At 39.9% G+C, this 15,933-nt stretch overlaps 1 protein-coding gene across 2 annotated transcripts in view; it reads left to right on the top strand.

Annotated features, from left to right (window-relative positions):
• Positions 1-13,480, top strand: part of LOC110020245 (glutamate synthase 1 [NADH], chloroplastic) — a 28,464-nt gene extending 14,984 nt beyond the window's left edge. For both annotated transcript variants that reach the window (XM_020718275.1, XM_020718276.1), the window contains 8 exons: positions 195-356; positions 797-2,374; positions 2,667-2,885; positions 4,617-4,885; positions 5,804-6,109; positions 12,224-12,491; positions 12,580-12,837; positions 12,915-13,480. In XM_020718275.1, coding sequence (XP_020573934.1) covers positions 195-356; positions 797-2,374; positions 2,667-2,885; positions 4,617-4,885; positions 5,804-6,109; positions 12,224-12,491; positions 12,580-12,837; positions 12,915-13,199 — 3,345 coding nt within the window. In that variant the 3' untranslated portion in view covers positions 13,200-13,480. The remainder of the gene's footprint in view (positions 1-194; positions 357-796; positions 2,375-2,666; positions 2,886-4,616; positions 4,886-5,803; positions 6,110-12,223; positions 12,492-12,579; positions 12,838-12,914) is intronic.
• Positions 13,481-15,933: the final 2,453 nt, after the last annotated feature.

Raw genomic sequence — 15,933 nt, 5'->3', positions numbered from 1 at the left:
CCGGAACAAAAAGGCCCTCTTGTTTATGAATTTACGTTCATGGACAGATGATGCTGAATCTACAAAGCACCTACGTGTGCCTTTGTATCTATTACTGATGCATACCTTTGAAATTTGGTGAGGTTATATAACTGGAATTTTGTTTGCTTCTCCTTTTCTATTTATGCTGATGTTATGCTCTCCTTGTCAATCAGGGGGCCAAACCAGGTGAAGGTGGTGAACTTCCAGGGCATAAAGTTGTTGGCGACATAGCCATCACTAGGAATTCTACTTCTGGTGTCGGGCTTATCAGTCCCCCACCTCACCATGATATCTATTCAATTGAGGATCTTGCACAGTTAATTCATGATCTTAAGGTATACAGTCTGATTTTCATCTATTACTGTGATAGTTTGTTCAATTTGTCATTGTTGGCTAAGAAGAGGTTTGTTTGTGGCTCTTAATCTTGTGTTATTCTGACAGTGCCTTTATTTGCTTATGGCTACTTTTGTACCTATTTTACTTTTTTTAGGTGCATTTACATACATACCATCCATTCCTATGTATTTTTATTACACCCATATCTTTCATATCATATCCAGAATACCATCATTTTAACTTGTAAAAAGTGAAATACATCTTTTCATGCATAGCTAAGGTGGTGTGTATGTAAATAATTTAAGTTTGTGTTATATATTATGGTAAATCTTCCTTATTTTTAAGAGAATTTTTAGTTCAATGCAAGATTATAGAATTTTCATGTATTATTTAATGGCCGTTTTCTATTGGAATATCTATCCTTTTTTGTCTTTTACAGAATGCAAACCCTGGTGCTCGAATTAGTGTTAAACTGGTCTCTGAGGCTGGTGTTGGAGTCATTGCTAGCGGTGTTGTAAAAGGACATGCTGACCATGTTTTGATCTCCGGGCATGATGGTGGGACTGGCGCTTCCAAATGGACAGGAATTAAGAACGCTGGGCTTCCTTGGGAGCTTGGATTAGCAGAGACGCATCAAACTCTAGTAGCAAACGATCTTCGTGGACGAACAATCCTTCAAACTGACGGCCAGTTAAAAACTGGAAAAGATGTTGCCATCGCTGCTTTACTTGGCGCTGAGGAATTTGGTTTCAGTACCGCTCCTCTGATAACTCTCGGCTGTATTATGATGCGGAAATGTCATAAGAACACTTGCCCTGTGGGCATTGCTACTCAAGATCCCGTTCTTCGTGCAAAATTTGCTGGAGAGCCGGAGCACGTTATAAATTTTTTCTTTATGCTGGCGGAGGAGTTGCGTGAAATCATGGCACAGTTGGGATTTAGAACTATAAATGAAATGGTTGGCCGGTCAGATGTGCTGGAGATAGATCCTGATGTTGTGAAGAATAATGAAAAACTGACGAACATAGATCTTAGTTTATTGCTTAAACCTGCAGCTGAGATTCGTCCAGATGCTGCCCAGTTTTTTGTCCAAAATCAGGATCATGGTCTTGAAATGGCTTTAGACAACAAGCTGATCTCTTTGTCCAAACCTGCTTTAGAAAAGGCCATTCCTGTTTACATTGAGATGCCGATTCGCAATGTAAACCGTGCTGTTGGAACCATGCTTAGCCACGAAGTTACGAAGAAATATTTCATGGACGGGCTTCCATCAGATACAATTCATATCAGATTAAACGGAAGCGCTGGCCAGAGCTTTGGAGCTTTCCTTTGCCCTGGAATTACTCTCGAGCTTGAAGGAGATAGCAATGATTATGTTGGGAAGGGTTTATCAGGTGGAAAGATTATTGTTTACCCTCCGAAGCAGAGCCAATTTGATCCAAAGGAAAACATTGTGATAGGGAATGTTGCTTTGTATGGAGCAACAAAAGGGGAAGCCTATTTTAGTGGAATGGCTGCCGAGAGATTCTGTGTCCGTAATTCCGGTGCCACCGCTGTAGTCGAAGGTGTAGGAGATCATGGATGCGAATATATGACTGGTGGTGTAGTTGTAGTTCTTGGCAAAACTGGGAGGAATTTTGCTGCCGGCATGAGCGGTGGTATTGCTTATGTTTATGATGTGGATGGGAAATTTCATAACCTATGTAATCTTGAGCTCGTAGATCTTGAAAAGATTGAAGAAGAAGAGGACGTTATGACATTAAAAATGATGATACAACAGCATCAGCGTCGCACCAGCAGTCAGTTAGCAAGGGAAATCCTCTCTGATTTCGATGTTCTTCTCCCTAAATTTGTCAAGGTTTTTCCCCGTGATTATAAGAGGGTTCTTCAGAACTTGAAGGTTGAAAAAGCTGCTGAAGAAGCAAAGAAGCAAGAGGAAAGAGAACTGATGAAGAAGGATGCCTTTGAAGAGCTCAAGCAGTTGGCAACTGCAACAAGGAATGTCAATGGATATCTGGTAATCTCCTAAAGTTTCATCAGTTCAAAAGAATAAAAAACATTCATGTGTTAATTAAACTACAAATTCTGGCTTTAAATTCCACATTTTTTTTCATCTGTTATTTGAAATACCTTCAACAGACTTCACAATTAAGCGTTTCCATGACTATGCACCGTTTTCAATTGTTTAAATGATGAGAATAAAAAAACATTCATATGTAGCTGCATTTTGAGTTGTGCTACTAGTTGAACAAATGATAAGATTTTGTTAAAAAAGCTTTCATTATTTAATTTTGGTTTTTAATTCGCAGAAATCGGAAGACTCGAAGTCGAGAAAGAGACCTACTCAAGTTGCTGATGCTGTGAAGCATCGAGGTTTCATCACATATGAGCGGGAGGGGATCACATATCGAGATCCTAATTTGAGGATCAATGATTGGAAGGAAGTTGCTGTGGAATCAAAACCTGGCCCTTTGCTGAAAACACAATCAGCTCGCTGCATGGACTGTGGTACCCCTTTCTGCCATCAGGTAATGTTAACAAGCATGGGGGTGTGAACGAGACGGGTTGAGTCGAGCTCGAGCCACTCTCGATTTGAGCTTGAGCTTGATTAATTAATCTTGTTCTAGCTCGAGCAGAGTTTGATTCTAAGAGTTCGAGCCATCTTATTTATTATCTAAGAGAAAATAATATTTATTCAAGCCAATAAATTTAAAGATAAAGTAATGAATATAATATATTTTGAGTATATTTTATATTAATATTTTTTTAAAGGAGTTGTCTCACAAGCTAAGGAGTCGAGTTGGGGTTGGGATTGGTTTGAGCTTGGCTTGCCAACTCATCAAGCCACTTATCAAGTTGAGCCCGAGTTAGTTCACAAGCCACTTATCAAGTTGGTTTGACTCAATTTCATCTCTATTAGCAAGTGCTTTCTCAAAGTTAGGTTTTTTGTGGCACTTGATTTAGATATCTCGGGTCCATTGTTCAAAGTGATGGTGATATTGATGGGGATGTTATTAGTAAAATTCAAGTTGGTTGGTTGAAGTAGAGGAATGGTTTGGACCCATTGTGTGATAGAAAAGTACCGCTTCGACTAAAAGGAAAATTTTATAAGATGGTCGTGACACCTGCAATGCTCTATGGTGCTGAATGTTTGCCTTTAAAAGAGAAGCATAAAACTAAGTTAAGTTTTGCCGAGATGAGAATGCTTAGGTGGGTGAGTTGCTTTACACTTAGAGACAAAATGAGAAATGAAGATATCCGTAATAAAGTTAGTGTATCTCTTTAGGTGGGTGAGTTGCTTTACACTTAGAGACAAAATGAGAAATGAAGATATCCGTGATAAAGTTAGTGTATCTCTAATGACGGACAAAATTAGAGAGAGTCGTCTTAGATGTTTTGATCACATTAAACATCTACCATCTGATGATCTGGTTAGGAGATTAGATATTTTAGATTCAACTTATGTTAAGAAAGAAAGAGGTAGACCTAAAAAGACTTGACCCTAAACCCTAAACCACTTAGAGACAAAATGAGAAATGAAGATATCCGTGATAAAGTTAGTGTATCTCTAATGACGGACAAAATTAGAGAGAGTCGTCTTAGATGTTTTGATCACATTAAACATCTACCATCTGATGATCCGGTTAGGAGAGTAGATATTTTAGATTCAACTTATATTAAGAAAGGCAGAGATAGACCTAAAAAGTCTTGACCATGTTATATAAAAGGTGATCTTAATTTATGAAAATTAAATGAAAATATAACACTCAATCGGATGCAATGGAGAAAAAGGCTTATATAAAAGGTGATCTTAATTTATGAAAATTAAATGAAAATATAACACTCAATCGGATGCAATGGATAAAAAGGCTTGTTGTTGTTGTTGTATGATTTTGTGGCCATTTTTTATGCATGATAACGGCCTTTTTAAGTTTTTAATTTGCGATCAGCTTTATGTGACGGATATTAGGTTTTTTAATTAATCAATAGCGTTTCTTCATGTACATTTCTGTAGAATTGTTGTTGAGGATTTCTAGAACTATAAAATAATTGGTCTTCATAGTTCAACTAAAGTAATTTGCATGATAGAATTTTAGTGTACATAATTCTTCCCCTACTGCTATTAATTTTAAGTTGCTTGATGTAGAAAGTAATTTGCATGATAGAATTTTAGTGTACATAAATCTTCCCCTACTGCTACTAATTTTAAGTTGCTTCTTGATGTAATTCATATTCTTAATTGTTTCTGTTATATTCAGGAGAACTCTGGTTGCCCTCTTGGAAATAAGATTCCGGAGTTTAATGAATTGGTCCATCAGAATAGATGGCGCGAGGCGTTGGATCGGCTTCTTGAGACCAATAATTTCCCAGAATTTACGGGTCGTGTCTGTCCGGCTCCCTGCGAGGGATCCTGTGTTCTCGGCATCATTGAGAACCCTGTCTCCATTAAAAGCATAGAATGCTCCATTATAGACAAAGCCTTCGCAAATGGATGGATGGTGCCCCGCCCTCCACTCAAGAGAACCGGGTAAGATATTCTTCTCCTTCAATTTGCAATTTGTAAAAATCTGAAGTGCAGTGTACACATTTCTATGTTATATGTTTAATTTTTGGAAAATTTACATTCATTCTACACAATATTGTGTATTTACATATGTAACACCCAAAGTTTGATGCTTACACTTTTAACAGTTTGCTGTCATAAACCTATCTTTGAAAATGTGTATTTTTCTTTTAAAAAGTTAGTGATGGTGGTATATTTTATTTGGTGTTAAAGAATTGGCCGGTATGCATATAAATATGGATGTTTGTGTGTTGGGTATCTAAATATATAATAATTGTGTAGTATGTATGTAAATGCCCCATTTTTGGTAAATTTTCACGCATCCCACATAATTCTTATATATTTACATATGTAACACTCAAATTTTGATATTTACACTTATAACACCTTGGTGTCATAAACCTATGCAAGAAAATGTGTATTTCACTATTAAATAGATAGTGATGGTGATAATTTTGACGTGATGTTAATTGAGTAGCATGCATGCAAATATAAATATTTAAGTGTTAGATATGTAAATACATAAGACTTGTGTGGTGTTATGTATTGCCCCATTTTATGGGAAATTTCATACATACCACACAATTTTTTTGTATTTGCATTATATATTTACACTTACAACATTGAGGTGTCATAAACCTATGGATGAAAAAAATTATTTCACTTTTAAATCGATAGTAATGATATTTTTTTTGATGTGATGTTAAAGAATTGAGTGGTTTGCATGTAATCATGAATGTTTAAGTGTTAGATATGTAAATGCATAAGAATTGTGTGGTATGTTTGTAAATGCCCGTTAATTTTTCTGTCCGAATCATCACTATAGATGATATTTATGTAAATGAATGATTTGATTTACAAACTTATCTTTTGTTGTTTTAGGAAAATGGTTGCCATTGTTGGTAGCGGACCGGCAGGATTAGCTGCAGCTGATCAACTTAACAAAATGGGTCACTGGGTTACAGTATATGAACGTTCGGATCGCATAGGTGGTTTGATGATGTATGGAGTTCCAAACATGAAGGCAGATAAGATTGATATTGTTCAGAGGCGAGTTGATCTCATGGCAAAGGAAGGTGTAAAGTTTGTTGTGAATGCAAATGTTGGCACGGATCCAAAGTACTCGCTTGATGAAATGCGCGCTGATAGTGATGCCATTATTTTAGCATGTGGAGCTACAAGGCCAAGGTATTTGGAGATTTTTGTTTTTGAAATACTTTTTTCAAAAATGTTACATTGCACGTACACACATACATTGTTGTTTAGTTTAGTTGGTTATATATATATAGAGAGAGACACACACACACACGTAAATTTTAGTGTAACTCTGAAGTAGTGATTATATTCAACATAACTCATAATCTTGGGTTATGCATATAAATTAAGTATAATAAAGTGTTAAAATAGTCCTTGATTCTTTGTAGGGGGGCAATTTAGTTTTAGAGGTTATTAAAGTTCTATTTTAGCCTCCAAAATTCTGTTAATATTTGTTGAAATAATCCCTATGGAGTACTATTTTGGCTTCCATTTAAATTATCTGGGCATTAATTCAATGTTTTTATAAACTCATTGATACCGGAGTTAACCCAAATCACGAATAAAAAGACAATGTGATTGTTGAATTCCGAAAGGATTACAAACATGACAGTAGAAAAGCAAGAAATAAATGACAAACAAAAACAACACAAATAAATAAAAATGGCCCCGTTGTTAGATGGTGGTCGGCGAGGAAGATAACAATTGGAAGGGTTTCTGAGGGGAAGGAGTAGGGTTGGCTGCCTGCTAGCTGGTGGTAGGAGGCTGCTGGGAAGAGCCAGATGGACTGTTGGAGGGTTGTTGGCGAGGAAGACAGTGATTGGAAAGAGTCACGAGGGAGGTAGCAGGGTTGACAGTAGTAGGGGGGAGGGGTTGCGGTTGCAGGTAGAGGCTGGGAGGTGGCTGACAGCTGTAGGCTAGGGTTGCAGTTGTTGTGAGAGAGCTTGGAGGGGGCTGGCGGTTGTAGGGGAGGGGTTGCGGTTGTTGTAAGAGAGCTAGGCGGTGGTTGGCGACTGTAGGGGAGGGGTTGTGGTTGCTGTAAGAGAGCGGGGAGGTGGTTGGTGGCTGTAGGGAGGGGTTGCGGGGGCTAGAAGATGGGACGGCACGAGGGAAGAGAAAGTATGGCAAGATAAATCTAGTCATGGTCGAGCTACAACTTGAGCACCATCCGGATCTTTGGAGACGATCGCCACCTCCGGCGAGGGACAGCCGAAGCACATCCTCGCCGTTGGATACAACCTTTGAAGAGGGAAACAGGATGCCGACGGCCGTCCAAACAGAATGCTAAATTCTTAAGCAACAAGAGACCCTTTTTCCTATGCAAAATAACCTCTATATATAAGAGGAATTATGATTTATATTAGGTAATGCTTTCAATTAGGAAATATAATAAAAATGAAGTAATATAATAGACAATGATTAGAACTTTTTATTAGGTAATGCTTTCAATTAGGAAATATAATAAAAAATGAAGTAATATAATAAGCATGGATTTATAATAAGGGATTTCATAAAAAAGAAAAGAAATATTATGATTGACAAGAAAAGAAAAGGAAAGGAAAGTGACGGAAAAGGGAGGAAGAAAATGACAAAGTGGTCGACAACTCTCTCCCTTGAGGACCGATTGTTACTCCCCCAAAGTCCCATGTCAGTCTCTCAGGGTTGAGAGAGCTTCAACCTCATTTTTCGAAGATTATGGTTCTTCGTCTGTAATCTGAGCAGCACTGGGATCCCACTGACGAATGCATCGCCCTCCAAGACACCTGAGGTTCTTCCCCAACTTGCGAGAAAATGTCTATATCGTTCTGTCCTTCTGAAGTTGTGGACCATGTCTATAATATTAAATCTTCCCAAACTAATCCACAATTGATTCAATCAGGTGTGCAATGAGAGAATTTGACCATTCTTGCTCAGTGGTGGCGCTGTTGATATGGTGTCGACTTGACATACCCTCAACCATTTCTGTCCTGTATCTAGAGCGGGTGTCTCGGTCCTCTTGTCTGACGTCATCACTAAAATTGCTCCCACTAACACCACTTTGTTGGTAAATGCTCCTATGATCTCAGACTCCGCCAAGGGAAGTCTATTGATGTGCTTCCCATCCTTGGTTAAAGAATATGTTCGTAAATCCATCGTGATTTGTTCTCCGATCAAAGTGTCATGGTCTTCCCAACAAGAGGTGGTAGACATTCAATGGGACCACGTCACACCACACGTGTTGAGTATTATGGAGCCCGGTCCACAACTCCTTTATTTGACAGTTTTGCATATTAGGAGTATAATTGGGTTTGCACTTAATTCAATTATTTATTTCCTTGTTATTATTTATTTTCCCGCCTCCGTGTTTTACCAAATAAAGCTTTGCAGTGAATTGAGGATTTAATCAATTCCTTAATTGTGTGAAGGATGGTCCCGCCATCCATGTTCTGGAAACAATTAATGGAATACGGGAATAAAAAGAGAAGAAAGGCTTGGCTTTTTGAATTATTCCCTGTATTCCTTCCTGAAGCTTTTCGGGTAGGAGAGAAGCAGGCTTCCCAGGGTGGCTTACGGATAGAAAAAGAAAAGAAACATAAGCAAGGCTTGTGCTCTCTCTTCGCTTTTAAATTTGGCGTGAGGTTTTCAGCTCCCCTTTGTGTTTGTTCTCAGTGTGGTTCTTGGTTTAGAGAGAAGGAGAAGAGAGAGAGTAAGAGAGTTATTTCTTGTAATCATCGAGGTGATCTACGAGTGTAATTTCTCAAAGTAATAAAATCTTTTGCAGCTCTGTGGACATAGGCAATTTGCCGAACCACGTAAATCTGTGTGTTTCCGTTGTGTTTTTTGTTTTGCAATTTTTCTCTATCTGATTTTTCCCTTTATTGCAGTCATTTTTCACAACAACATGATCCCGTAGCTAGTCTCCGATCGAAAACTCTACCGGGCATTTCTGGTCGATGCTGACTCGATTCCCCCTTTTCAGCCACCTAGTAGATATGATTGGGAATGTCTCTGAGTCGCCAGTTCGGATTTCTCTACCTTCTGAGTCGATACCACGTTTTTGCTACTACCCTCATTGATGATAAGACTGCATACATTTCCATTTATTATGCAGCGGGTGTAGAAAATGTTGTGGCAAAGTCATTGTAGATCATTCGTGTTCTTGACCTGCATAAATCGTCGAATACAATTGTTTCTCCCTCACCGGGTGGAAGCTGATACACCTCACTTTGTTCCTCAACTTTCTGTTTCTCGCTACGACGTCTTGCTCGATAAAAGATATAACGACGTCCTGCTCGGTAAAAGATATAACTCTGCTCGTCGGGTAGTTGGAGGTTATGTGCCTAAACCTGCGGCATTTGAAGCATTTTTTGGTGGGTACTGTAGTCGGTTTCTTCCATTGGGGGTGGCTTTATCCATATATGAACCAATTTTCTCAGCTCCTTGTGGTGTGCTCCTGCTGGTGTCTCGAACTATATGTGGCTACTTGACTGGTGGTGGATGTCTGCTTTGCTTCTGTCGCCTCTCCACTTTTAATGCTAGTGTTTGGACATGCCCCAACGTCCAGTATGGTTGTAGCTGCACCACATTGCTAATTCTAGATTTCAGGCCCCCAAGGCATCTGACTATTGTATTCTCCTTTGTTTCTGTCAGTTCACACTTCAATTTTAATTGATCGAACCGGGCTTTGAACTCCTCCACTGAAAGATTCCTTTACTGTAAGTTATGGAGTTTCAAAAACATATCCTGGCGATAGTACGGTGGGAGGTACTTCTTATGCATTGCCTTTTTCATCTTCTTTAACCTAGTGATCTTCTCACTGCTTTCTCTTTTTCTCTGTGTCTGCACATTCTCCCACCATAAGGAAGCGCTCCTCTTAAGTTTGATGGCGGCAAACTTGAGTCGCCTATCCTCTAGCACCTCCTTATACTCAAATATCCGCTCCACAGATTGTAGCCAATCCAGGAATTCATCGGGATCCAGGCCTCCTTCAAACTCGTGTAAGTCCACCATGACTCCGTAGTCTTTTGTCCTCCAAATGACATCTCTTCTAGGAAATTTTCCCTCTATGAGGGATTCAGATATCCCTCTCTAGGTCTCCTTTAATATTGTATTTTGAAACATTGTGGTGTCTCCAACTGTATGTGGCTGCTTGACTGGTGGTAGGTGTCTGCTCTGCTTCTGCCGCCTCTCCATTTTTAATGCTAGTGTTTGGACATGCCTCAGCGTTCAGTACGGTTGTAGCTGCACCACATTGCTAATTCTAGATTTCAGGCCCCCAATATATCTGGCTATTGTATTCTTCTTTGTTTCGTTCAGCTCACACTTCAACTTTAATTGATCAAACTGGGTTGTGAACTCCTCCACTGAAAGATTCATTTACTATAAGTTGTGGAGTTTCAGAAACATATTCTGGCAAGAGTAGGGTGGGAGGTACTTATGCATTGCCTTCTTCATCTTCTTTGACCTAGTGATCTTCTCACTGCTTTCTCTTTTTCTCTGTCTCTGCGCATTCTCCCACCATAAGGAAGCGCTCCTCTTAAGTTTGATGGCGGCAAACTTGAGTTGTCTATCCTCTAGCACTTTATTATAGTCAAATATATGCTCCACGGATTGTAGCCAATCCAGGAATTACCAAGCCTCCTTCAAACTCATGTAAGTCCACCATGACTCTGTAGTCTCTGTGTTCTCCAAATGACATCTCTTCTCAGAACTTTTACCTCTATGAGGGATTTAGATATCCCTCTCTAGATCTCCTTTGATATTGTATTTCGAAAAATTGTGGTCTGTCTTCTTTGTCTCTGAAAGTCTCCCCGTGGAAGGGGTTCAGAGCGCTATTCATTTCTCCCCTTCGACTCTACAGATCTCGGTTAAAGGTAACATCCTCTTGTGTTAACTTTTCAAGCTCTGCAAGCATCTGTTGAAGACATCGAAGCTTTTGTCGCGTCTCTTTTTAGGTAGGCTCAGTCATATTTCTCCATGGCGGCAAGATTGACAGTTTGAGATCTGTGGAAAGAAATAAATGAAGGAACAAAGAAGAAGAAAAAAATAATGAAACGAGGAGAATGAGAAGTTTGAGATTAAAAAAAAAAATTGAAAAAAAAAAATATTGTAGTCGCTTGGGTAGGGGCGGATGTTAGGAAACCTAGGATGGGACTAGGAGGGTTGAACTAGCTCTAATATCAAATGATACCAAAGTTTACCCAAACCACGAATAAAAGGACAATGATTGCTGACTTTCGGAAGAATTACATGACACTAGGAAAGAGGGACATAAACGACAAACAAACACGACAACACACAAATAAAGACGACCCCTCTCTTGGATGATGGTCAGCGAGGAAAACAACGACTGAAAGAGTTATTGAGTGGAAGCAGTAGGGTTGGCGACCTACTAGTTGATGGTAGGCAGTTGTTAGGAGTGCCAAAAGATTGCTAGGAAGAGTTAGATGGACAGTTGGAGGGTGGTTGGCGAAGAAGACGGTGACTGGAAGGAGTCTCGAGGGAAGTAATAGGGCTAACAACAGTAGGAGAGGGGTTGTGGTTGCAGGCAGAGGGCTGGGAGGTGGCTGGCAACTTTAGGCAAGGGCTGTGGTTATCGTGAGAGAGCTGGGAGGGGGCTGGCGGCTATAAGGGAGGGGCTGCGCTTGCTGTAAGAGAGCTTGGAGGTGGTTGGTAGCTTTAGGGGAGGGGTTGTGGTTGCTGTATGGGAGTGCTTGTAGGGGCTGGAAGATGGGACAACAACAGGGAAGAGGAAGTATGACAAGATAAATGTCTCGTCGGAGTCAAGTTATGGCCGGAGCACCACCTAAATTCTTGGAGACGATCATCACCTCAGACGAGGGAGAACCATAACACTTTCTCGCCGTCAGATATAGCTCTAGAATGGGAAAATAGGACGCAAGCGGCTGTCCAAACAGAACATTGAATTTTTAAGCAATAAAAGACCCTTTTTTTTCTAAGCAGAACAATCCCTATAAATAAGATGGATTAGGAATGATATTAGACAATGTTTTCAATTAGGATATAGAATAAAAATGAAGTAATATAATAGGCAAGGATTAGTACTTTATATTAGACAACACTTTCAATTAAGATATATTGTGATGGAAAATGAAAGAAATATTATGATGGAAAATGAAAGAAAAAGGGAGGAAAATGGGTGGAAGAAGCGGCATCACTCATGGACTAAAATGGTCCCATGAAATCAGCCAATGGACTATTTTTTTACACTTTACTCCATCGATTATAAAATCAACTTGTTTCATTATGAATTCCTTTATTTTGCAGAGACCTACAAGTTCCCGGAAGGGAACTCTCAGGGGTTCATTTCGCCATGGAATTCCTCCATTCAAATACAAAAAGCTTGCTCGACAGCAATTTACGTGACGGCCAATACATCTCCGCCGAGGGGAAGAAGGTCGTCGTCATCGGCGGCGGAGACACCGGCACAGACTGCATTGGAACATCAATTCGTCATGGCTGCTCCGGCATTGTAAATCTCGAGCTCCTTTCCGAGCCTCCCCGAACAAGATCCCCAAACAACCCCTGGCCTCAGGTCTCCCCTCCCCTCCCCTCCCCTCCAATTTAAACAATTCTCATACCACAATTACACCACATCTGCAACGTCTTGAATTATTTTGCAGTGGCCTCGCATATTCCGGGTGGACTACGGCCACCAGGAAGCAGCAGCCAAGTTTGGGAAGGACCCGAGATCTTATGAGGTCCTGACCAAGCGCTTCATCGGAGATGAAACTGGAGCAGTCAAAGCTCTTGAAATTGTCGGCGTCCGCTGGGCCAAGGATTCCGGCGGCCGGCTCCAACCCCAGGAAATCGAGGGCTCCCAGACGATCATCGAAGCCGATCTCGTCCTCTTAGCCATGGGCTTCCTCGGCCCAGATCCAGTGAGTCATCTTTCCTCCCCCTCTTCCTCAATCCATCATCCATCATCAATGCCATCATCTAACCATTTCAATTTCAGACAATTGCGACGAAGCTGGGTTTGGAGTTAGACAACCGTTCGAATTTCCAGGCAGAGTACGGTCGCTTCGCGACCTCCGTTGATGGCGTCTTCGCCGCCGGTGATTGCCGGCGAGGCCAGTCGCTCGTGGTCTGGGCAATAAATGAAGGCAGGCAAGCGGCTGCCGAGGTGGACAAGTACTTGCTGAGAGAAGAAGAAGAAGACGACAGTGTTAACGGCGCATCTGATTCAGGTCGGAAGTATCTTCTAGACAACATAGATGGCAGACAGAAAGTAGCTGCTTGAGAGGAAGCAGGAACTAATGATGTGAAGATGAAGATTCAATTTTTTCTTTGTCAAGTTTGGAGATTTGCGCGTGTGGGTGTGGGTGTGGGTGTGGGTGTGGGTGTGAGTGTGGGTTTTATAAATTTTTTTAGAGGAAGTTGTTTATTATGCTTGGTTGTTTTATTTCGTTTTGTGATGATGATTTTGTGAGTCAGCCATGGCTATGGCTCAATAATGTATAGTCCTTCATATTTCGAAGTTGTAAAACTAGTTTTTTTTTATGATTATAAAGCTTGTGGAAATAAATTGGAATTTAGAAATAGTGATGCTCCTTTGTTTTATCTATATATAACACAATTCTTATGTATTTACAGCTAGCTGTCACAGATAAATAGTCTCACATCGACTAGGTGTATGACCGAAAAACAATATTTAAGTCCCGGGCTGCTCACCACCCACAATGGCTCTTTTGGGACGTGACCATTTGCTCATAAGTAAAAGTAGCCCCGCGGGGGGGCCGATCCGTGATGAGAGCGTCACGTGATTGGGTGGAGGAGAATGTCACAGACAAATAGTCTCACATCTGCTAGGTGTGTGATCGAAAAACAGTATTTAAGTCATGGGCTGCCCACAACCCACAATGGCTCTTTTGGGAGGTGACATAGTGCTTAAATTTTTAACATCATATAAAAAAAAATCATTTTTATTAATAGGTTTTATGTTTAAGTATTTCTGTAAGAGTTGTGGTATGTATATAAATTGACAAATATTTGCTATAAATGATATGAAATTACTATTTATTTTGCAATATAGTGTTTAAAGATTTATGCATGTCCAGAGGGTGAGTGATGGTTCATGAATACGCTAAGGATGATTTGTAATAGCCAACTAAAATAGTTAAGCTTATTCATATTTGATGATTAATGTTTGGCAGATCAAAGTTGATAAGCCCGCATGTCCAGAGGGTGAGTGATGGTTCATGAATACGCCAAGGATGATTTGTAATAGCCAACTAAAATAGTTGAGCTTATTCATATTTGCAGGGAAAGTTTACGATTAATGCTTTGTAGATCAAAGGTGATAAGCCCAACGATTGATGAATGCAACATCATGTAAGTCATTTTAATGGGCAACGAAACCATTCAAACATCATTTGATTGTAAAGTAGATTAGGGTCTGGTTGGGGCAGTTATAGCAGTTTGAAGACAAGCAGCTGTGAAACTGTTGTCATTTTAATGGGCAACGAAACCATTCAAACATCATCTGATTGTAAAGTTGATTATGGGTCTGGTTGGGGCAGTTATAGCTGTTTGAAGACAAGCAGCTGTGAAACTGTTGGAGAAGTTGTTGTGATTACTATAATTTTTTTTTTTTGTAGTCAGATCACAACTTTTTATCAGTTACCGCAGATAACCAAGTTTAGTGGGAAAATGCAGTTTTAATTTCAGTTTATTTTTTTTTTTTTTGTAGTTAGATCACAACTTTTTCAGTTTATCAGTTACCGCAGATAACTAAGTTTAGTGGGAAAATGCAGTTTTAATTTCAGTTTTTTTTTTTTTTCAAACATGATGCAGTTTTTACAAATAGAAAAACTACGGTGCGACACTACACCGCCGCCTCAAACGCATCCTATGCCATTGCAACTATATAATGAAATTATGATAGCATGAATCTTGAAGAGATCTAACAGTCTAAGAGAAACGCCCTAAAATCAAAGGATTGTTAAAAATAACTTTAGATTCGTGATAGACAATAAGATCCAACGTATCAATATCTAAAACATAAATTGTAGCTTTTTTACACTTATATCATCTAAAATTTTGAAATCATATAAAAATATCACTATTTTAAATTTTAAAAAGTGGAACATATGATTTTAGATTGCATGTATAGATAAGATGGCCTATATCCAAATATTCAATTTTAGGAGTTTAGACATGTAAATTCACAGGAAACGAGTGGATGTACATATGCCTCACAATAACTTGGCGCCACATAACCGGCTACACTCATGTGGCCCACTTCCAACCAACTTTTGTGGTGGATTCTTTCTAATTCCATTTACACATGCCCCAGGCGATCAATGCCGGCGGTCAATGCCGCACGCCGCCGCCACCACATGTTGTCTTTCTCCACCGCTCGTCGCAGCCCGGGCCTCCTAGCTTGCTCGCCACCCGCCTCCCCCCGACACTGCGGCCGCCACGGCCCATTGAGACCCTTTGCGCATACAAATACATTATTTTTAAATTACTTCAAATCAAATTTTAAAAAATATAAAATCTTAAAATTACTTTATAAATTAAACGAGTAATGGTTTATTTGGGGCAGCATGTGCGTTTCGGGATAAACTGTTTATCTTGAAGTGCGACTCGTGTGTCGACTACGGGGGTCAACTCATGACCTGCGTTTGGTATAAAAATAAAATTGTGTTTTCGGATAAGCGGGCAAAACGGACAATCCAAACGGTACCACAAAAATAAAATTGTGTTTTCGGATAAGCGGGCAAAATGAACAATCCAAACGGTACCATACAATCCAAACGGTACCACAAAATTTTAAAAAACGCCCCTAAAAGGTATTTTATATAGATTGTAATCTTTACTGTTGAAGGTCCTTTACGTTATATTTTATTTTTAACAAGCCAAACAGTCCTGAATTTACTCTTAAAACAGAATGGGTAACTCCAACGGGCATGCCGGAGCGATCGCCGGCGGCGAAGATTCCCCTTCTCAAGCCAAACCCCTCCCTCCGACGT

This window comes from Phalaenopsis equestris, unplaced genomic scaffold, assembly GCF_001263595.1.
Source record: "Phalaenopsis equestris unplaced genomic scaffold, ASM126359v1 Scaffold000094, whole genome shotgun sequence".
Lineage (NCBI taxonomy): Eukaryota > Viridiplantae > Streptophyta > Magnoliopsida > Asparagales > Orchidaceae > Phalaenopsis > Phalaenopsis equestris.
Note: the sequence above shows the minus strand (reverse complement) of the source record. Positions and strands in the feature narration are given on the sequence as shown.